The 21,844-nt window shown below is 42.1% G+C and overlaps 3 protein-coding genes across 6 annotated transcripts; 1 reads left to right on the forward strand and 2 right to left on the reverse strand.

Moving 5' to 3' along the window:
- On the reverse strand, positions 1-6,760 carry dcun1d2b (DCN1, defective in cullin neddylation 1, domain containing 2b). 3 transcript variants are annotated; one of them, XM_070836253.1, is made up of 7 exons: positions 6,630-6,760; positions 4,430-4,646; positions 4,133-4,301; positions 3,421-3,551; positions 3,233-3,315; positions 2,852-2,948; positions 1-2,660 (listed from the first exon to the last, which is right to left on the reverse strand). In XM_070836253.1, the coding sequence occupies exons 2-7, from the start codon at positions 4,602-4,604 to the stop codon at positions 2,581-2,583; spliced, it is 735 nt and encodes a 244-aa protein (XP_070692354.1). In that variant the 5' UTR covers positions 4,605-4,646; positions 6,630-6,760; the 3' UTR covers positions 1-2,580. The 3 variants fall into 3 exon arrangements, with proteins under 3 accessions (XP_070692354.1, XP_070692362.1, XP_070692344.1); XM_070836261.1 differs by having other exon boundaries at positions 6,566-6,746; XM_070836243.1 differs by lacking the exon at positions 6,630-6,760 and adding an exon at positions 5,752-5,975.
- On the forward strand, positions 6,630-15,666 carry tmco3 (transmembrane and coiled-coil domains 3). Of its 2 annotated transcripts, none has more exons than XM_070836232.1 (16): positions 6,630-6,687; positions 6,864-6,920; positions 7,452-7,566; positions 8,519-8,832; positions 9,492-9,659; positions 10,113-10,292; positions 10,397-10,597; positions 10,696-10,824; positions 10,901-10,993; positions 12,204-12,390; positions 12,786-12,903; positions 13,003-13,198; positions 13,313-13,463; positions 13,562-13,641; positions 13,720-13,869; positions 14,198-15,666. In XM_070836232.1, exons 4-16 carry the CDS (start codon positions 8,575-8,577, stop codon positions 14,309-14,311), a joined length of 2,025 nt encoding a protein of 674 aa, XP_070692333.1. In that variant the 5' UTR covers positions 6,630-6,687; positions 6,864-6,920; positions 7,452-7,566; positions 8,519-8,574; the 3' UTR covers positions 14,312-15,666. The 2 variants fall into 2 exon arrangements, with proteins under 2 accessions (XP_070692333.1, XP_070692325.1); XM_070836224.1 differs by having other exon boundaries at positions 6,632-6,710.
- Positions 15,667-17,400: 1,734 nt separating this feature from the next.
- LOC139205658 (potassium-transporting ATPase subunit beta-like) lies at positions 17,401-20,663 on the reverse strand. The gene is made up of 7 exons (XM_070835942.1): positions 20,552-20,663; positions 19,243-19,371; positions 19,035-19,148; positions 18,739-18,944; positions 18,546-18,608; positions 18,020-18,112; positions 17,401-17,559 (listed from the first exon to the last, which is right to left on the reverse strand). The coding sequence occupies exons 1-7, from the start codon at positions 20,661-20,663 to the stop codon at positions 17,401-17,403; spliced, it is 876 nt and encodes a 291-aa protein (XP_070692043.1).
- Between the last annotated feature and the right edge of the window lie 1,181 nt (positions 20,664-21,844).

Genomic DNA, 21,844 nt, shown 5'->3' on the forward strand with positions numbered 1-21,844 from the left:
CACAGCTTTTACAAGGCTGTTAAAAACAACATGCTTTATTGACAACTCTCTTGGAGAAAACAATGTACGGTATGCTTCTGTGACAAAACATAATATTCTATAAATACCTGTTTTCTTGTCGCCAAAAATAATACTGTTTTGATAAGAATGATCTGCATGACTAGAAACAGTTGACCACACATTTGACAAATAAAAACGTACCAAATGTACCACATTATCAAACTGAACACTGAGAGACGTCACATTTTCTTGCTCCTGAAGCGCAGACGATGTCAGATCGTAAAGCCAACGACAACCAACTGGGTAAAAAGCTTTCACGTCATCTCGCTGTTGCAACAGTTGGAAACACTGTATATGGGATATTTCATTGCACCAACACATATCTAACTTGCCTGGTTACAAAGGTGGACAACATGACACATTTCCCAGCCCCTACAGTGACTGTTTGACAGTCATGACGAAGCTGGTTCTTTTGCCACTCATTTGCATTCAATCTGAGACTGAAATCATAATAAATCCCCATCCTAGTCTGCCTCAACTTCTTATAAGTCTACTTCATGCACACCACCATAGTTTATGACTGACTTCTGTCTACATAAATACGAGAACTTCAACACAAGTCTGTCAACAAAAACAAAAGGCATGTTTTTCCCCCCCCTGTAGTTAGATGTTGACAAGACAGAGAAATTTGACACAGGGACATAATTTGTCCTTATTTTCAACACATGGCAGAAGTTTTATCATGGTGACAACAATTGGTAGAACAAGACACCATAATTGGCTACTGTTTGGAGCAGAAAGCATGGCAAACACAGAGAGGCGCCTGCTGCTCGCTGCGACTGGGAGAGGACGACTGGTACCTGAGCTCTACCTTCTGTCACAGTCTTTAGCTGCGAAAGGGGACGTGTTGAGCAAATAGAGTTATTTAGTGTTTTTAAATCACACTTGAAGAGTATAATAAGAAACCTATAATCAATCAGCTCAAGTCTTCTGCCCATGTCTATCATCACAGCTGGGTTCAGTCGGGTGTTTTTCTAATAAATGTAATCCGGTCCAGCTGTGATTTGACTGTAATACATGGAAAAATACTATACGGCCCAGCCACCCCTAGATGGCAGCGCAATCACGGTTCTTAAAGCGACACATTTTTCACTTAGCAGTAGTGTGATTTCTTTGACATGCCACCATCGCCCTGCTGACCCAGACTAAAGCCTCAGACAGTGTAAATCAAACAGTTTAAATACTCTTGGCTAGGATGTAGATGTCCATTTGAAAAAGTCTAGTGTGTTAAGTGAACCTGCTGTCAGGTAAACTGTATAGCTCTGCAGCTGTATACGGTGCTGCCCGATGAAGAAAAAACTACAACAGAGAACGTGTAAATCAGTGCAGTTTGCAGGGCTGGCAAGTCTTCGTCACCTGGATAATAGAAAAACAGTCAGTGTGCCAGTCAGTTTCTCTTTGTGTTACAGCAGTTTACACACTGCAAAACTAAAGTCAACCAAATGTGTAATGCAGTAGCAATTTAAAAGCTAGGATCCTAAATGCTTCTTATGTACTAATCATGGTGATAAATGCCATTTTCTGTTTCCTCAGATATACATTTTTGCTCTTCTAAAATGAAATCTATTCTTATTTCTACAGCGTTTTACAGCTGTAACAGTGATTCTGCTGGTGCTGAGCTTAAAAAGCATGCTGCTCTGTCCAATTCTCAGCATGGATACAAAATGTGGATCTGAACCTTTTTCGCTGCCACTCAGTTAAGCTGAATCATAATTACTTAACTTCTAATTATAATAAAATCAAATGAAAATATTGAGCATAAAGAGGCAATATGTTTAAATCCCCCCCCTTCCCCCAACCCAACACACACACACACGCACACACACACACACAATGACCAAGCACACTTTCTCTCGGCTCTCAGTGTGATTGTTAGAGAGCTACACATTCGCAATCTCAGTGAAAATTACTTTTTTTTTTTTTTTCCTTCTCGACGTCCATGGCATCGTTTCACTCTAGCTGATAAAGACATGCAGATTGACACACTGTTCCATTCACAATTGATAATGTTAAGAGGCCACATCCTACTGCATCTATAACTTAATCCTCTGCCTGTGCTGAAGGTCCACTGTTTCTGTCCCTCCTCATTGTGCCAAGGGTGCAGGTTAATGAGCCAAGTCCACAGCAGCAGTTTGAAGCCACACCCATTGGCGATTTGCCCGTGAGTGACCAGTTCTAGGGGACCCATCATTTCCATATTGCAATTTCATGGTCTGTCCTCGCCAGCAGACAACAACAACAACAACAAAAAAAAAAAACATCATCTCTCTCTCTCTCCTATTGGTTTCCCCTTCTGCTGTCCTCTCTTGTCTGGTGTTTCCGGGTCACTCCCCAGCCAAGGCATCTTTTGCAGTTGGAAGAACAATCTTATCGACAAGCTGCAGACAGACTTATTGAGAAGTAGTCTCTTTTTGGCTCATTTGTATAAAAAAATCCTCATTCAAAAAAAAAAAAAAAAAGAAAGAAAAGAAAACTGGGAGAAAAACAAACTCCATCTGCTGCATGAAGCCGGGACAAACACTATGTCATGTTGCGCTTACTCCCCGTCACGATCGGCCGAGCAAACTCCACAAAGTCGTCTATGAGCACCGGCCATGCACCTGAGGAGAGAGAAAAAACACTGAATTTTACATTTCAGTGTATCTGCTACAGTGGTTTAATTCAGCGTAGCAATGATCCACCGATGTAGCGGCATCTGTAAGTCAAGTGTTCATCTATCATCGTGGAATTAACTGCTGAAATGTACATATGTTACAGATAGCCTCTATCCTGGCGGCTTTAATGACCTCACCTTCCTCATCGTAGTTGGACATGTCGTCTGCAATCATGTTGCCGAAGTCCAGAAGGAGGTTCCACGTGTCTTTGGGAATTGAGCGCTTGTGATGCTCCTGAACGCAGCACCGTAACAGGAGAAGAGCGAGTTAAACATTACTGTGTGATCAGAGTATTGCAAACCCCCACGCAGTGAATGTCAATCCCACAGTCTGTAAATAAACACTTAGCTCGCGAAACTTAATTTGTTGTTGGTAATGTGTCGAAGACATGATGTATGTGTTGAATGAGGCGAATGTTATTTGAGGTGGTGTTGTGTTCCACTGTGTTCTGGTCTAAGGCGTTTCTAGTAGTTTTGCGTCTCCGTATGCAGTATGTAAAGGAGAAAGTCCTCTCTCACCAGCAGGAAGCGGTTCCAGAGATCCAAAAACTTGAAGCGACCGGTGAGAACTAGATTCCAGTAAGCGACAGCCATCTCTAGGTCTAGGACACAAAGTAAGATATTTCAATCCACTTTTTTCCCCCATTTTTAAAAATAAAATTTTTTGCCTACATCTCCTTCTGTTCAACATGTTTTCGTCCTCTTACCTAAACCCTTCTGGCCGGGGTTCTTGGCAAAATTGAAGGTAAACTGGTAAAAGTCTTTGAACTTCCCCGTGTCTTTGAGCTCCTGCTCCAGTCTGGGAAGGATCGCCTTGAGTTTCTCTGGACTGTCACAGCTAGAGGAGACATTAAAAAAAACAAACAGATCAGCCTTCCAAAATCCTGCTATGTTGAGCAGCAGCTAACTACTACAATTTCTAATTCTTGTAAGACTGACATTTAACAGAACATTAACATTATACGTATGACTGAGTACATTAGTCATATGTACATCTCTGTTCAAATAGTGCACAGGGTTTGTACAACTTTATGAGTAAAATTCACGCTTTTTTCAAGCACTTTCAAGGAACCTCAACCAAAAACTTCCAGATTATCCAAGCCTTTATCATCAGATCTAAATTCTTTGCGGAAATGCAATTGTCAAAAATAAAGTTTACAGAATTCCTTTACTGCCTCAGCAATCAATGTATATTACCACAAAACAAACAAGTATGATGTTGTTACATTTCAAATCTTATTTAGAATTAGATTTCTGGTTTACATGAGTGATTATGTAGATGAAACACCAGAATATGTAGGAAAATCAAGCATCTTTCAAGGAGTATACTATAATTCAAGCATACTCCTAGCCTTGAAAACAGATAAAACAGACTTTGTACAAACCCTGAGCGTGGGTGTCAGGTTGAGTGTTGCTCACCCTAGCTCAGCCATGCCGTCCAGGAACTCCTTCCTGCTGAACTCGCACTGCGTGGCCGCTCTGAACTTCCACGCCACCACCAGGATGCTCATGCTGGCTGGGTCCAGGGTCAGGTCATCGCAGAACTGCTGGATCCCATCAATGCCTATCTTGTTCTCATCCTGGGGGTCTGCAAAGGCAGCAGGTAAGAGTGAGCAGAGCAGGACCAGAGAGCAACGGAGAAGACAAGCGGACCGTGCTGAGGTTAACTTTAGTTCTGATACTCATTGAAACCTGAAGTCTCTCCCCAACACGTGCCTTTGTATCTGTTGTAGAGCTGCTCCAGCTTCTTGCGGTCCACAGAGGTTTTCATGGATTCTTTGTAGTAGAGGTCTGGGTTCTGGAAGTAGTTGTCTGTGGCGACTTCTAGTTTCCAGTCATTCTGCGTCAGGCAGTACACGGCTGTCCTCTCCCCGGCCTGTGTGAAGGACATGAACTGCCGAACCTTGTCCTTCTGCGATGACTTCAACTTGTGCTGTAACACACACAATCACACAGGTAAACGCAGGGCTGGATTAACCTGCGGGGCCCTATTATGTTTATAAAGAATAATTAACGATGTAAGCATAACATCAGGTGAAATATTAAAGTTATTAAAACTGAATCTTAACAAATGCTTTATGGCGATGAAAAATGCAGGAGCTCGTGCTATTTCTGTTTTTATCGTGCTGTAGTAATGCATATTACTACAGAAATCAGCAAGTGATCAAATATCACAAACTAACTGCAACACACACAAAACCTGAGGACTTCAGGACCCATAAGGTTCTGGGGTCCTGGGACAGGCATGCAAATGGAATCCAGAGAATTGCACGTGGAGTTGAGGCTGCATATCATCATTTAGACATACAACGCACAGACTAAACTTTGTGAACATTTGAATAAAAGTGCCGGGATTTGATTTCCATTAAAACTTCTTAGCTGGAAACTTTTTCTACAGATTTGTATAAGATAATATCTAGATGTATATTACACTTAAATAACACCTGCCATGACGAAAATATCTGGTTTGTGTGAATACATTTCAGAAAGTGAGGCTGATATCAGGCGTGCAACAGCCAATGCACAGCCTAGAATAAGTGCATTAAGAGGAACAAAACACTGTCACCCCCTAATGCACCAACACAGGGCTCCGTTGGTTTGCAAAATACCTCCTCCTATTAGTTTAATGTACACGGTCAAGGGGAGCATTGCACGTCTTTGCAGAACTGCAGACCTGACCCACCCGATGATCATACAGCAAATTCACCGTGACAGGCCAGTGTTTGGCGACCCAGTTTTCCCGGGGAGGGCACGTTTGATCCTGCAGGCTCTATCCTGACCCGGGGCAGCAGCATAGGCGAGTTACCAAAAAGGGAAAGGTACGTGATGTCCGATCTCAAAATACCAACAACTGACCTTCCATTTCCCTCATATTCCCGACACACATCAACCCTGACAATGCGACACTTGGCTGAGGACACGTCGATCCCTCCTATCGGCGTGTCCCCTCAACGTCAAAGAGCGCCGTTATCGGTTTTTAGGACTTGTTTGACGGAGCTAAAGAATCGCCCCGGTTTCTCATTTTTAATCTTACCTACCATTTTATCACACGCTGTTTTGGCCCACTTGATATCCAATTACCCCAGGTGCGCATGCGCGACAAGAACTGCGCTACCGTAGGGGCACTTGGTTCATGGGAAATGTAGTTCTATAGCGCTGAAATCCCACAGGCCTTTCTGTATTAATAAACAACTGTTTAGCCGAAAAAAGCATTTGTTCCCAAAGTTCTTCAACTAGAATACATATAAAGGAAAATGCCACATTACAGCTTTCTATCAAAATGTCAGCGTTACATTAATAACGCCGGCTTTTAGTGGGACAGCCGATAAAAGTCAGCTTTCAACTTCTTTAAAATGCGTTGTTGTCGCTGTGAGCAAAATTATGTCAAGTTAAGCAGCTGTTCAGACACGTCAAAGCAGTTTTAGTCTGTGGTTTTAGCGAAATAATCAGCAGCCACAAGTTGAGAGCACTTGACACGGATAAGTTCGAAAAGACAACATCTGAAAACTACAACTCCCATACCAAAGACGATAAAGATGTTTCGGAAGTAATCTAAAAATGGATCAAAGTTACATCGACGCGATTATATCCCGAAAACAAGACTGCAGTTGGTCGGTTTCAGCTGTGGTTTATGCTAACTTTCCACGTCTTGGTGAGCTGTCTCTAGAAAAGTTGTATTAATGTAACGTTGCAGCTATTAGGCTAATGTTGTGTTAGCTTCGCCGCTGTAGTCATGGGAGTGTTTGTGGACTCAGCTGGCTGGAGCTGGTCTGACAGCTCGCAGGAATTTGAGGGCTAACTTAGCTTAACTTACAGCTCCTGAATAGAAAACAGGTTGAACTTTATACTCACCGGTACAACTCCAAGAGGGATTTAAACAGCAGCAACGCACCTACCAACCTACCTACCTACCTACCTACGACAAGGCGCCGCTAGCATCTCCTCTGATAGCACGAATAATGCCGGAGGTCGAGGTAAACACGAAGTTGGTCGCCAAGTAAGTTGGTGAACGCCTGCATCGACGCTGGTTTCAGCTATGTGGCAGGGGAGGAGGAGGTGGGGGAGGAGGAGGAGGGGTGTCGGTGGTGGTGGTGGTGCGGTACAACAGCATGATTGTTCCCTTCTTCTTACTCTCCCTCCTCTTCTTCAGCTTCTCCTTCGGCCGTGGAGAGGAGTCCGGAGCCCCGGCAGTGCGCACATTTCACAGGTAGTTGCAGTCTTTCTTTGTTTAGCTGTTTCCATTGATGATAATCGGTGTTTTGGGCGTTAAGCAAATGTATGATTTCACCGATCGTGGTGTTTCCTGGTGTGTGTGAAATATGATTTATGCCTGGAGTGTGTGTGTGTGTGTGTGGTCAGCTTTGCATGATGTTACTCATGGCTGTCATTCCCCCCCATTATTTACATGTTTGGTATTCAGCTGTTTGTGTTTATAGTTTTAACATGTCCATGCATCCATCACTGTAGAATAATCTCCCATTTTTGGGGGGTAAAAACTGTCAACCAGTCAAAACCGATCACTAGATTTCTGGGTTACTTGTACTTGAGTGTTGACATTTTATGCCACTTCATATTCTATTTTTTTTTTTTTTTTTACTCCACTACATTGCTTTAACAACTACAGCGACTCATTTTCTTTCAAAATAAGTTTTTCATACATTCTCACTTTATGATCAGCTCATAGGATTTTTATAGATGATGATAATGATGATGATGCTAATTTGCCTTTTATTTCTAGCACCAGTTGCAGAGTGGCTGCAGCCCAGTCTTAGGAGGAAAGACAGAGGAGGAGTCTGGAAAGTAAACATCACTCAACTTGACTCATGCTCACGAAGGTCCTGTCCAGCTTGGGTGTGAGTTGAATGCATTCAGGTTTTATGCTGGTGTGGTAAAAGCTTAATGTGATGTCAGGGTAGGAGAGAGTGAAAGCTGCGGAAAGATAGGCAATGTCTTTATTTGACACCGTTCTTGTTGATATAAATGCAGCGTTACATTAAGTGTCTGCAGAATAGCAAGCACTGGTGGAATACATGTATGTGACATGTTCAGTCAAGCCAGGTGCTCCTAAAGCAGCAGAACAAGGTGCTATTAGCGTAATGAAAAGCAAGCAGTGGGACAGTCCACAGGTGAGCACACACAGCTGTTGTTTAAGCTTTTCAGCTGTGACCTAAAGATTAAACCGTCTCTTGAGATGACTCTAGGATGAAGCACAGAGTGCACAAAAGCCCACACAAACAAGAGATTATCTGTATCAAATTTTAGGACAAACGCTGTTACTATCTGTGCTTTAAAGGCCATAACTGTCTGTATTATTTGTAGTATCCAGAAAACACCAAAACAAATACTGTGTCAGTCCATCGCTCTATATTGTCCCACTTCCCCGGCCTGTCTGGGGATCTCAGCACCAAGCTCATTAAATGTAGACAAGTCGCCAACGTATGCTTTATTTTTTTCAAAGGCTAAATGAATTCTTAAAGCATATGTACTGCAGATCTCAGTAAATATTACTCAAGCAGGAGTAAATAGTGTATTTGTTAGGGACTTTTTTCAGCTATGGATTTTGTGATGGAAGTCTGTGGCACAAAGGAATAAGCTATATCAAGCTTTGGATCTCGGTTCTGTTTTTTCATGGGATTTGTTGACTTTAACAAAAACATCTTCGCTGACATCTACGCTACGTGTTTTGAGTTCATAAATATCGATCCACATTGTTCATATTGTCCTCCTTTTTGTTTTTTTTCTGTTATCTTCGAGGCGACCATGCCCCTCCTGCTTTCATCTGTTTTGCTGTTTCTTTTTTCCAAGGTCCCTCTCTCTCTCTCAGTCTCCACACTTGGGTGAAGGCAGACGCAGTGGTTTGGATGCAGGTTGTATGTTGGCTGCTGTGCTTTGGCACGGCGGGGGCGCTCGCTGTGCTGCAGAAGGACCAGGTGGCGCAGCACGCCATCAAGCTTTACCGGAGCAAGGGGGCCACACACGGCCACAGCTGGGTGGCCGGCAACTGCAAGCGGCTGGTGGGTCTCCTGCGTCAGAAGAATGTGGTTGTCAAGAAGCTGGCAGCCGCTGCTGATGCTGTTGGAAGAGACCGGGCCCTTTCAGAACCTGAGAGGCACTTCCAGGTACCAGACTGAGAATGAATACCAGATGGAGCAAAGGCCCTCTATGTGTAGTTATTTGTTAATGAGTGTTTAGCTGTATTTCTATAACCTATCATCCTGCTACAGTACATACTGTGTGAGATGTAAGGTCTGCAGCTCTTTAGGGTCTTATCTTTGTCTGTCAGTGTGTTGACACATTCTTGTTGGCACAATAGCTCGACAATGATACGTAAGCACGCTCACAGTTCAGGTGTCACATGGACAAAGGAAATGACCTGGTTAGATTAGAGCAGCAGCTTGAAAAAAATTATTTTCATTATACTCTTCTTGTTGCACGACCAAAACCAAAAGATATTATATTCAAAATGGTACAAAAGAGGAAACACAGCAAGTTCTCACATTGGAGAAGCTGGAACAAGAGAATATTTGACGTTTTTGGTTGACTAGTGATTTAAATGATTCATGTGTTATAAAAATTATTAGTTATTTTTCTAAGGCTAGTAACCCTTTGTCCCATTTTTACCAATGTGATATGGGTTTATTTTGTCCTATTTATCTTTGCCGATCTTTGATGAAGACCTGGAAGCTGCTCTTGTCTAAATAGATATCATGTACAGAGGCTTCAGTGAAAGAGGATTTCAGATATTCAATGGTTTAATGACTGACCGATCTGCCATCAGGTTCACACTCTGGAGGTTTTCCAGAAGGAGCTGAATGAGAGCGAGCACCTGGTGTTCCAAGCGGTGCACAGCCTGCAGAGGGCGCTGCAGGGGGACTACAGGGACGTGGTCAACATGAAGGAGAGCAGCAGACAGAGGCTGGAGGCCCTCAGGGAGGCAGCCATAAAGGTGAGATCATGGTGGTCAGCAGTGTACGTGCCGTGGAGACCACGTCAGACTGAAGGAGAGAGAGGGAGCGATACATACCGCATTCAGTCGGCCTGAACAATATAAAACATATTAAAGCAGCAAATCTCACACCTGAAGAGCTGGAAGCCGAACTTATTTAACATTTTTGACTCTTTAAACAACTGTAATAAGTCATTGATTATCAATACTGTTGATTTACAACAATATCAGACAAATACTGTGATATTTATTATTCATATTATGACAACTACATCACTCACCCTGATGTTAAAGGCAGAGAACTATCATGTCTAATTATATGCTGTATGTCCCTGTATTTAGTTTGAGGGTGTCCTGAGTATGTCGGCTGTCTCATGCATCTCTGTTGACATATCTGTATACCTTTATGTGCTAATACACACCTGTCTTTTGGGTCTTGTTCTCACCCTTTAGGAAGAACAGGAGTATGTAGAGCTGGTGGCTGCTGAAAAACACCAGCAGGAAGCTGTTAAGAGCGCTCTGGCCCAGAATAAGACCCTGTCCATGCTGGATGAGATCCTGGAGGACGTCAGGAAGGCCGCAGACCGGCTGGAGGAGGAGATCGAGGAGCACGCCTTCGACAACAACAAACAGGTCAGCAGACAGCAGCATTTACAGACTGTGGTCATGCGCCGATGCTGTCGCTCCTTCAACAAAGCATCAAATTGCGCCTCCTTCCATACTCACTGTTTTCGTAGATGAAAGGAGTGAATGTAGAGGCAGTGTTGAGAGTGGAGGAGGATGAGGAGAAGGGAGGGAAGAGGAAGAACAACTCCAGGCAGAAGGAGGTGGAGGACGACCTGGGACTGAGCATGCTCATTGACTCACAGAACAACCAGTATGTCCTGACCAAACCACGAGACTCCACAATGCCCAGAGCAGACCACCACTTCATCAAGGTCAGTTTATTCTTCCCGGTCAGCTGTCATCCTGTCATATTCTGGTCATCTCTCATTTGTCTCGAATCCTTAATAATGTTTTCAAAGTGCATGTGCAGGACTTGGTGTCGGTGGTGATGCTGTCCCTGCCCTGTGGTTGGATTTGCACTCTGGTCGGTCTTCCTCCCATGTTTGGATATATCATCTCCGGGGTCCTGCTCGGTCCTTCTGGCCTCAACAGCATCAAGGTGTGTGTTTGCAGTGCCATTATCACGCTTAAAGAACTTTTCGTGCTAGACGCTCATGTCAGTGTCTCTCCTGCAGTCTATGGTCCAGGTGGAGACACTGGGGGAGTTGGGTGTGTTCTTCACTCTCTTTGTGGTGGGACTGGAGTTCTCGCCTGAGCGCCTTCGAAAGGTAAACCAGAGGGACTTGAATTTGCAATTATTTTGTAAATTTAATCATAGATCTCAGTTCGGAAACACTTTCACAGTGATTCTGTGAAAGCGTTTTATCATAGACTTCAAAAATCCAAGCTACGTTGAGAGACGGTATTGTGTTGAATGATCCTAATACAAATATTATGGTTCTGTAGTGATAGTAACTGTAACATTTAGGTAAAATTTACGTTTTTTGTGTAGCACATATGACTAAATAACCACCAGCTCATTGGTAAATTTAAACTGTTTTTTGTATTTCATCTTGTGGTTTAACAGATAACAGTGGTATTCTGAGTCTGAGCCCTATTTTTTGCATATTTTGGGCTCGAAATGACTGGTGTGTACAAAAACAGGCGGTGAACAGGCTGCAATAGCTGTAATGTCTTTTTGGATAATTGTGCCCAAAGTATGTTCACTATAAGTACTTGTTTTTGTCATCTACAGGTTCAGATTGTTTGACAGTCTGACAACATTACAGAAAGTATCCCTACAGATAAAGACTTGTAAGATATTTTTTAACCGGAAACAGCTTTTGTACCATTTTATTCAAACCCATCAGACTCCATTGACAAAAACAGTGATTTTACCTTACGGCTGGTCTGCTGCTGCCTCAATTGGTTGGTTTGTTTGTATTATTGTGTGTCATGCAAATGCTATTTGCAATCCGTTAGTAGTGGACATATTTTGATCTGGTGAAAATACCCTGAAGGACTACATTGCTGCCATTGTAGCTTGTTCGCTGCTCATTCTCGGCTGCCAGCTGAGGAGATCTATTGGACCAATTTCAAAAGTTAAGCAGGCTCTGGCATTTAACTCGCACATTTGTCATTTAAACACGTGAAACATGCTATCTTCAATTTGCATGAAGGGACCTGATTTATATTCCTGCAACCCGCTTCACTATTTTCTCAGTATCTACTTCCTCTGCTAACTTTTTCTGATGTTACTTACCCTAAAAATTGGCCAATATCTGTATCTTTCTCAGGTAATGTTACCTGAAAACGCTCGTTTTATGTTTATGTCAGAATTGGCTTTATTTATCCCTGAACATTTTAGGTAATGACCCTTTTCTCCTGTCATGTAGCTGCTTTTGGTAAGTTACTTACTCCATAAAGTGTGTTGATAACAGTGTATACATATTGTGTGTGTGTGTGTGTGTGTGTGTGTGTGTGTGTGTTTGTGTGTAGGTGTGGAAGACATCAGTTCAGGGGTCGTGCTACCTGAGTCTGCTCATGGTGGGGGCTGGTTTGTTGTGGGGACAAGTCCTGCGCATTCGACCAACCCAGACTGTCTTCATCTCCACGTGTCTCTCCCTGTCCAGCACTCCGCTGGTGTCCCGCTTCCTAGCAGGGGGGAGCAGAGGGGACAAAGACGGTACGTCTGTGCACATAAATTAATACATCATGCATCATAGTCAGGACTAAATCAAGACTGTAAATCCATGTGTTTTGATAATTAAGTACCGTATATGTGTTTCCCAGTCAGTCAGACATTTAGACTTGTTAACAGCCACAACACGGTGTGTTTATTCTGACATGGGCCTGTTGCCTTTTGTCAGCTTTTCTCATAATATTTGATCTTTTGTGCTCAGTTGGCAAACAAACCTAAATACAGCTGAATAAGAAATTTGCACTTGAATTAATAAACATTGAATAAACACTGATCATCAATTAAATCAAATGCTGTGACACTGTCATTCCCAGCACCTCCTGATCACATAATGGTCAATAATGTGAGCGTGTGTGTGTGTGTGTGTGTGTGTGAGACAGGTGATCTGGACTACAGCAGTGTTCTCCTCGGCATGTTAGTGATGCAAGATGTTCAGCTCGGTCTCTTCATCGCCGTCATGCCGACTCTGATCCAGGCACAGGGAGGAGACTTGGACAGGTCAGTTAGCCCCCCCCCCCCCCCGCCAAACACACACCCCCACACCCCCACACACACTCACAGTTTATGTTAATCTGTTGTTCCCTTTGTGAAACACAGCTTCCTGTTTGGAAGTCTCCGTGTGCTGTACCTCTTGGCCCAGGTCCTGGTCTCTCTGGCTGCTGTGCTGCTGTTGTGTTTGTTACTCAAATCATTCCTGATTGGCCCCTATTATAAGAAACTGCATGCCGAGAGCAAAGGCAACAAGGAGATCCTGGTTCTGGGGATGGCAGCTTTTGTCTTTTTCATGCTGACGGTACGCACTTTGCTCTTTGCTGTTTTCCAACGTTATTCTACAAATATCTGATATTTCTCCTCTGATGCAGCGTCATTTAGCCGCCGATTTTTCTCTTCCTGACTGATGCTGCAGGTGACTGAGTTTTTCGATGTTTCTATGGAGCTGGGCTGTTTCCTGGCTGGAGCTTTACTGTCCACGCAGGGTCACATGGTCACCACAGAGGTCATTGGATGCATCGAGCCAGTCAGAGATTTCCTCGCCATCATCTTCTTTGCCTCAATCGGTCAGATCCAGCATGACAGTTTGTGACAGATCTCTTATTACCGTGTTACACGTTTATACCGTTTACAGAAAGACTTTTGTGTTTGTGTCGCGCTGCAGGTCTCCACGTGTTCCCGACGTTCGTGCTGTATGAACTCACCATTCTGCTGGTGCTCACGCTCTCGCTCGTCATTATGAAGGTACGGCACTTTTCTCTATTGCTCTTTTCGTTTTCACCTTTGCCACTCTCTCAGTACCCTCGACTTTGCTCCTCCCAGTTCGTGATGGCGGTGCTGGTGCTGTCGGCGATCCTGCCGCCAGGCTCTCGGCACATACGGTGGATTGTCTCAGCTGGCCTCGCTCAGGTCAGCGAGTTCTCCTTCGTCTTGAGCAGCCGTGCACGCCGCGCTGGCATCATCTCCAGAGAGGTCAGTGACTGAATATATAAGTTTAGACTTTTATTATTTTACTCTTCAGACAGATCATTTTTTATATTCATTACTGGAATTTCTTTTATCCGTTTTATTTTGGTCAAATTAATGTTCGGTTATGTCATTTATTGTTGATGTTTAATTAGCTGCCTTGTGGTTTAGTTGGGTTTTTCATTCTAAATTGATATGGCGATCATTTCTTTAGTTAATCAGTCATCAATCATCAGACCAATCAATCTATTGGTCTCCAAAATGCCAAAAAAACATAAAAAATGCCCCCAAATGGCCCCAAAGTTTCTCAGTCTCTATATTTTTGTCTGCTCAGGTGTACCTACTGGTTCTCAGTGTCACCACCCTCAGTCTGCTTCTGGCTCCGGTGCTGTGGAGAGTCACCACACATAAATGGGTTCCCCGGGCCGAACGCAAAACAGTCACATGACCATGTGACGGCTTCAGGGCCAAGAGGTTCCCAACGTCACTCTTACCAAGGCGGCAGCGGCATCAGGAGAAGCAGACGTTAAATCTTATGAGGCTCTCATGTTAACGCACACTGTAATATGACGCGGCCTGTCGGAGCAAATCTTCCTCTTCTTCTTGATTTAACAGGCTCGGTCCGCTGCTTTAGGGGAGGAGAGAAAAGCATCATCATCATCATCATCAGCTACATTTTGACTTGAAAAGCGTCTGTCATATTGTTATAAAGGTGGACCTGGATCATCCATGCCCCTGACCAGTGTTTACATGTAGTCACTGATACTGTATAAGGTCTTATTCCTTGGGGAAAGAATTTCAGAAGCAACCGTCTTAAAGGCTTGACAGGATCCTTGATAGGAAGCACACCCGCTTGATATTTAAGAGGAGAAGCACAAGTACTTGATTTCCCTCCAGTTCTGATGCTTTTAAAGCACTTTCTCAGTCATGAAGAAAAACAGATACATTCCCTCTCTGCCGTCTGTGTGAATGAGTTTCTTTTTTTTTTTATCTTCATTACTTGTGTCTGCACTTTCAACCACAAGTTTCTCTGTTCCTTCTAACATTCACAGGGAATAAATCTGATTTTTGGTTCTTTTATAATGCTTAATATGCAAGCTTTCTATCTGCTGTATTTATTAGTGAAGGTACTTGTAGTTTATTCTAATCATTGTACTACTGTGAATTTAGCTGTGATGACACTGTTATCTAAAAACTACAATAACTAAATAATAATTTTACAAAGAGTATGTACTTCAATATTCATCAAATGTTTTAGGCTCAAATTTATGTAAACTGGTATAATGTACATACATTACAAAAATAAGAGAAAGAAATTGAGACAGTGAAATATTAGCAGCTCACAAGAAAAGAAAATGTTCATTAGTATTTATTTACCAGTGTTTCATTTAAAGGAAAATCCTGCACTAGTTACCATTGAATGTCAAACTTAATGTGCCTGCTCAACACTGCTCTGCGCTAAACACAAGACAAGAGAGAGCATCTCTGTGGCATCTCATGCTGACAATCACCTGGTCTTATCCTCCACAATGTGCAATGTAAATGTATGTATGAGCTGCGTACATGTTATATTTTGTTTTACATTTAATATTCTTTTTTTACTATGTTTTCCTGCAGTGTTTTAACACAGAGGGGTGTTCTTCTTTACTTTGTGTAGAGGACTGTGTTTACGTACTTGTTGGTGGCCATGACTGATGCTTCAGCGAGGACACAAAGAAAAAAAGTGTTTTCATCAAAATGTTCATGTATTTTGAAATGATTGAATTAATTCATTTATTTATTAAAAATACGACGATAAAGAAAGCTTCTGCTCCCGTGTTTACTCTGCTCTTGGGAGCAGCTCAGCAGTTTTATCCCTTTTGAGATTGTGAGCTTCTTACAGAAAAACCCATCATTTGAGCTTCTAAACTGATTTCTGACTGACTGACTTCTAGATTGATTTTTTCAGATCTTTTATCTCTTATTGTATCAAGATATGATTGCATTTTAATCCTTGGTGAGTTTAATATCCATGTCATCTGCCACCGGTCGTCTGGGACATTAGAATAAGGTGCAGGGAAGCAGAAGGAATTAGGATAAAAGATGAAGGACTCTTTCAGAAGTCTAGCGAAAGCCTTCCCATCGAGTGTAAAACCAGCAGGGAGTACACATTTTTCTCACTGCTTCTAAAAGCCACAAACCCAGGGTTTCATTTTAGACCGCACACCCAGATCCTCAGAGGCCCCCACAAAATGTGAAGAGTTCCTCAATCACTTCAGGGAATAAATCCGTGAAACAAAGGAGATCAGGACACATATTTCTCACCCCTTCTTTTTGGACTTTTTCAACTTCTTAAAAACGAACACTCATTACTGTGGACATGAGTTGTTCATCCACAGAGTGACTTTTCCTTTTTCAGATTGTTTCTTTTGAATGACTTTTTAGAGGCAGCAAAGAGGTTATTCAGTATTTCACCAGAAAAAATCCACAAAAGTGAGAGAAAAGACAATAAATGTAAGTTTGTATACCAAATTTCTGTCTTCCTCTTCCTCACCTCTTATGTAATTATCTAGTGGCCCCTCATATTGGTCTTGGGAACACTTCTCTACACACCTCCCTGCTAATTTACACATCTAACACGTCTATTTTCTGATGATGACGATGATGATGATGATTCACAAGCTTGATATGAGTAAATGTGACATCTGGCATATAAGTTATTAATAATCACACAGCACAATGATCTTTTCAATCGAGGAAACGCTGTCTGCCTGACACATGTCTGTCAGTGTGGATGTGTGTGTTGTGGACATCTGCCAGTGTGTGCACACATGGGAGCACGCCTCCACTGTAAGCTGACGACCTGCAAACTCTGCAGTCAGCAGATTTGTGATGAACCTCATCGCCATCATTATCCAATTAGTGGGAGTAGATGGTAACCAGTTACAAATACTCTGCAGAGTGAAGCTGTAGAGATTTTTTTTTTTACATTTGGACTCCTTTTGCAGCAGCTTTATATCTGTTTTGTTGCTGTAAATGAGAAATAAGTCATCCCTCGAACCTTGAGCAGTTAACTTTGTCAGATACTCCTCAGACCAACCTAAAATTGGAACAAGTTTTTATTTAGAAAGACTTTTTTAAAGATGCACTAGCTACATTCATCATGATATAAGAACATGCTCTGCCGTATTTCACAAATACACCTCAAAAATCTAATATTTTCCTGGTGACATCCTCAGATTTTTGTTTTTACTTTCTTGCAAATGAAGAGGGGAGAAGAGGAGACATGCAGACAGAGTTAACAATAAATAGATTTATGGATTATTCTTTTCAAAAGTCAGATTAAATTCATGAATCACTAAGTAAAGCGTGACAAATCATGTTTATAAAAGCACCACACAGAACAGAGATTTACTGTGCCTATACTGTTATGTTATGAGTACACGTGGACGTTAAATAATAGTCACTATTGATCTATAGACGCCTGCTCTGTCTTTGACACTGACAGGTTTGTTGTTACATGATTATGGGATATCTGAGGAGCTTCTGTCCTGTTTCTCACTTCACTGCTTTGAGGTAGAAGAGGACTTTTCCCTCGTAGGGGTCGTGGTAGTTTTCATAGCTGATCTTGTCCGAGACCACTCTGCACTGGATCTTGGCGTGTTTGTCTCCCACCAGGTTGAACCGAACAGCCACCAGCGGGTTCACATAAGTAGGCTGAGGAAGAGGAGGCAATGCAGATCGTTGGTTACTGCCAGTCTTTAGTTCAATTATTATCTACATGTTGATAAAAGTTAATAGTCTGACATTTTCAGAAATTAGCTTACTGGCTTTCTTTGCAGAGAATCAGATGAGAAGATTGACACCACTCACGCGTTTGTTCTTTTAATATGAAGCTACTGCTAGCTGCTAGCTGCTAGTTAGCTTAGCTTAGCACAAAGACTGGAAACAGGTGGAAACAGCTAGCTAGTCTCTGTGCAACAGTCACAAAATCCTCCTAGCACCTTTAAACTTTGCAAATTAAAACATTTTTCCTCATTGTTTTTTTTATCTGTACAAAAGCTAAAGTGTACCAGTGACAATTTATTGTTTATATGTGTCAGAGTAATACATTTAAAAGTTTATTTAGTGATATGTAGCCTATATTGGTCAGCGATTGTGTGATTTTCCTGCTCACCTGTGCCAGATTTCCATAGTAAGGGAAGTAAGAGAAATCCATTATTCCCCTGTCAGGGAAATACTCGATTTTGGCCACATTCTCGTGTCCATCCTAAACACAACACACATAGACACAAAATTTCAACATATTTAGTGGGGCACTGCACCCGGTGTACCCATGAAGTTCGCTTTATTCGTCACAAGTACCACTCAGCCTGTTATATAATGTCTCATGTGACGCTGGAAGGGCTTTGTCAAGTCTGAGAAAATAACCCTCGGCACTGATTCTGCAAGTTTAAAACAGGAAGCCTGTGCTACAAATGGGGGTCACTGAGTTTGAAAGACATGGGTGTTTATCAAGCAAGAAGGAGAATTGCATTATACCAAATGAAGGATACATTGTTTTAGTGGTTTGGCCCATACTGGGAGTAAAGGTCAGTGTATATCTGCCTCTGCTTCATCAATCAATGATCATTTCAATAGTCTGTCAGACTCTTATTCTTTAATGTATGCTGTTAAGTCCAGTATATGGAGTAGTAGCTCACCAGTATAGTGCAGTTGACATATGGGGGCTGGTTGGTGTGATTAGAAGGCAAGAAATCAATGATCTGCAGAAACAAAACAGAATATTTAATATTTACATAGATCTGTATGTGATTTATTTACTTTTCTATGTATGAGAAGATTTCTAAATTTTCCAAAAGTATCCTCAGAGGGATATTCATGAATTAAACGTACCCTGTTCATCTTAATGATGACGCAAGGCATGCTGCAGTTGTAGCCAAAGGTTGGGTCCTCAAATCCTGAGCAGGCTCCCAGCATGCTTTGTGTGAAGGGACATGCCCACTTGGTGTGGTGAGGGGCAGAGAAGGTCTTCTGGATGAAGTACTTTCCCTTTGTGCAGTTGTAGTAGTTACATTCAAGCTGCTTGGTGTCGTTGTAGGCTGACAGAGAGAGACAGAGAGAAAGATTTAGACGTTCGGCCTTGTTGGTATTCATGTTAAATTATTAGGGTAGAGTGAGTAAATACTAACGCTCAAGGAACTTGTGAAGGATGTTGGACATCTTCATCCAGCTGGCTTTGTCTGAGGTGTTGTAAATGATTTCAACGTCTTCCTCTCCATAAGTGTCCGGCCACACCATCACCCCTGAGCAGACAAGCCGACAAAGAGCTGGTTAAGAGGCACTGAGGGTTATTTTAAATTGTAATCTAACTCCTTGAGGTTGTTGCTGTGGCTTTACCCGGAGATTTTAACCGGTCTTGATAGTCAGGGGCGTACGGATCCAAGGTGTACATGAGGGTCCAGATGGCCAGAGAAAAGAGGGCGGTCATCACCACGTAGAAGGCGACATAATACAGACTGATGTACACTGTGAGGGAGACACATCGATGCAGTTTTTTCATGAACACACACAGTCACACATTGCATACTTCTGTCCTAAAGCCTCTCTGGTGTTTTAAAATGTGTAATAGTTGATGTTTTCATACACGGGCATGTCAAATAATCCTTCCTGTATTTACAGTATACAGCAGCACGGCAGTTATGTTGAATGTGACATTCACTCCTGTCACAGAGGAGAGTTTTGAATGTGCCTGTAAAGGTGCGTGTCCACAGAGGTTTGCAGAGGTCAAAGTGTCCTCTGTCGGTATGAGCTCGATTTAATCTGACTGCAAGATCAAATATGAGGAGTCAGACGAAGAAAACCAAAGCTTATCACAGCAGCAGGCTTATCTCTCTCTGTGTCCACATGCTTCAAACATACATCTCACTGTGGTGGTATTAAAAGGACAGAAAAAGTCACACTGAATGCTACAGAATTACATGTATGTGATACATTTTTTACAAAGTACATTTATAGACAATGTTGAGATTTTGGGCCATTTTGTCTCTATAACGTGGCTTCTTTCAGACTAGTGGAAGTCCAAAATATCCATTCATGTGTTCATTTTGTTACATTTTGTCTATTTATGTCTGTAAATTTCTCCTTTGTCATTCCTTCAGTAGCTCTTAGATACACCAAACTTTGTAGTTTTACTAATAGCTATATTCTGAAAGTTGTTACATATATTGTTGTTGTTCATATATCTTTCCTTGACTAATTTAGGTAACATTTCTTCGTAAAAACAAGGCCTATTTCATTGTTTGATTATTTATTTATTTATTTGTGGTAGTATTTTTTGATTTATGGAGTACTAAAAAGAAAAAGAAAGGAAAAGTGGTTGGGGAGACCCAAGAAAGGAATTTTGTACTAAAAAAACTGTAACTTTGGTAAATAACCACTGGATTTGGCTTAAGACAGTTGAATGTTACCCTCCTATTAGCTTGAAAGGATAATTTCAGGGCCTGCATGGACAGGGGAAATAATTACCAGTGATCCATACTGCTCAGATGTGCATGAGGACAGTGATTGCTGGTTACCAGCGATGCAAAATGATGCAATGGCACTAAGTTTCAAAGATCATGAGATGTTTCTGCTACCCCCTGTCCATTTCCATGGTTTATGTATTATTGCACAAGAGAGGTTAATGAAGCTTTTATTTTATTCCTACCCCATTTCTCTGGTGTTCTCCCCATAAACGTCCCCGCGTCTGAGTTCCAGACAAAACGGCCAAAGTCTTCACAACGCTGCCCACAAGTCCTCTTCTCCTTCAAGGCGGCCATGATGAAGCTCTGTGCTGACCAGGATCCACAGCAGACCTTTTCTTTCTTTTACTGATATTTGTTTCTCTTCTCTCCCGTTCCCTCCCCAAAGATCTTGAGGCACTTTAAGACTCGTGCTAATGTTTTGCTCCCTCTGTCATTCTCTTTTGCAGTAAAAGCTAAAAGTCACTCCCTGGACCTCGCTCCACAGTGTGATGCATGTGTTATCTCTTATTCACTATTTATAAGGGCGAGATAAGCTGGGCATGTAGGGAAGCTGAGGTGGGCCAACGTAGAAACAGCCAAACTTTCTTCTTCTGCAACCACGTCCTTCACACCTTGGAGACGTCATGATCACCTTCAACAGCCGGGCAGCTTGGGTGCTAATGACAGCAGTCAAGGTGACTGGCACACTGAAACTTAAACTAAAACCTGCGTCTGTTTGAGCCAATTTGGGCTTGAGATATAGTTCTTTTTCCAAAGTAATAAAGAAGAAATTTTGAATTAATAAGATGCTGCGACTTAAGGGTAGCAGACACTGGACAAGAGGCGGGGTACACTCATGGCTGTTTGCCACTCAATCCATCACAGATAAGGTCAAAGTTAATATATTTAACCCGTGAAGTGTCAAAAAGTTGAGACATTGCTATGCTGCCACCACTTGCCAGAGCCGATAGCGACGTCTTCAGATTGCTTGATTCAATGTGCAGTGATCAAAATGGAGAAAAGCACCAAATGCTCAAATTTGATAAACTTAAAAACATTAAATAAATGTCTGTCACATTCATTCATATGTACCAGCATATTTTGTATGTATGTTTGTTATGTGACAAAATACCTGCAAAACTGTAGAGTTTCACAGAGCTGTTAGTGTGGACTCTTGGTCTTGTTCCTTGAAAAGGAATAATGAATTGAACTGTTTTAGCTGTACAAAAGACCAACTCATTAGTATATCTGAGAGCATTTTTACCTTTATAATATGGTAAACATCAGAGACCTTATCCGTATATATGTTACATGTCTCATTTTTATCTTTATCACAGTGTGACATGCTCATATACACCATTGTCAGCAGTCTGGAGGTTTACAGAAAGAGGTAAAATCACTAAAGTAGGACCAAAAGAGTCCAAGACCAGCACTCTGCACGAGAGCGTGATGTTAACTGCTGTGAGCACTTCTGTCTTTTCTCTCATTTCTCTCCG

Source organism: Pempheris klunzingeri, chromosome 1 (assembly GCF_042242105.1).
Source record: "Pempheris klunzingeri isolate RE-2024b chromosome 1, fPemKlu1.hap1, whole genome shotgun sequence".
Classification (NCBI taxonomy): domain Eukaryota; kingdom Metazoa; phylum Chordata; class Actinopteri; order Acropomatiformes; family Pempheridae; genus Pempheris; species Pempheris klunzingeri.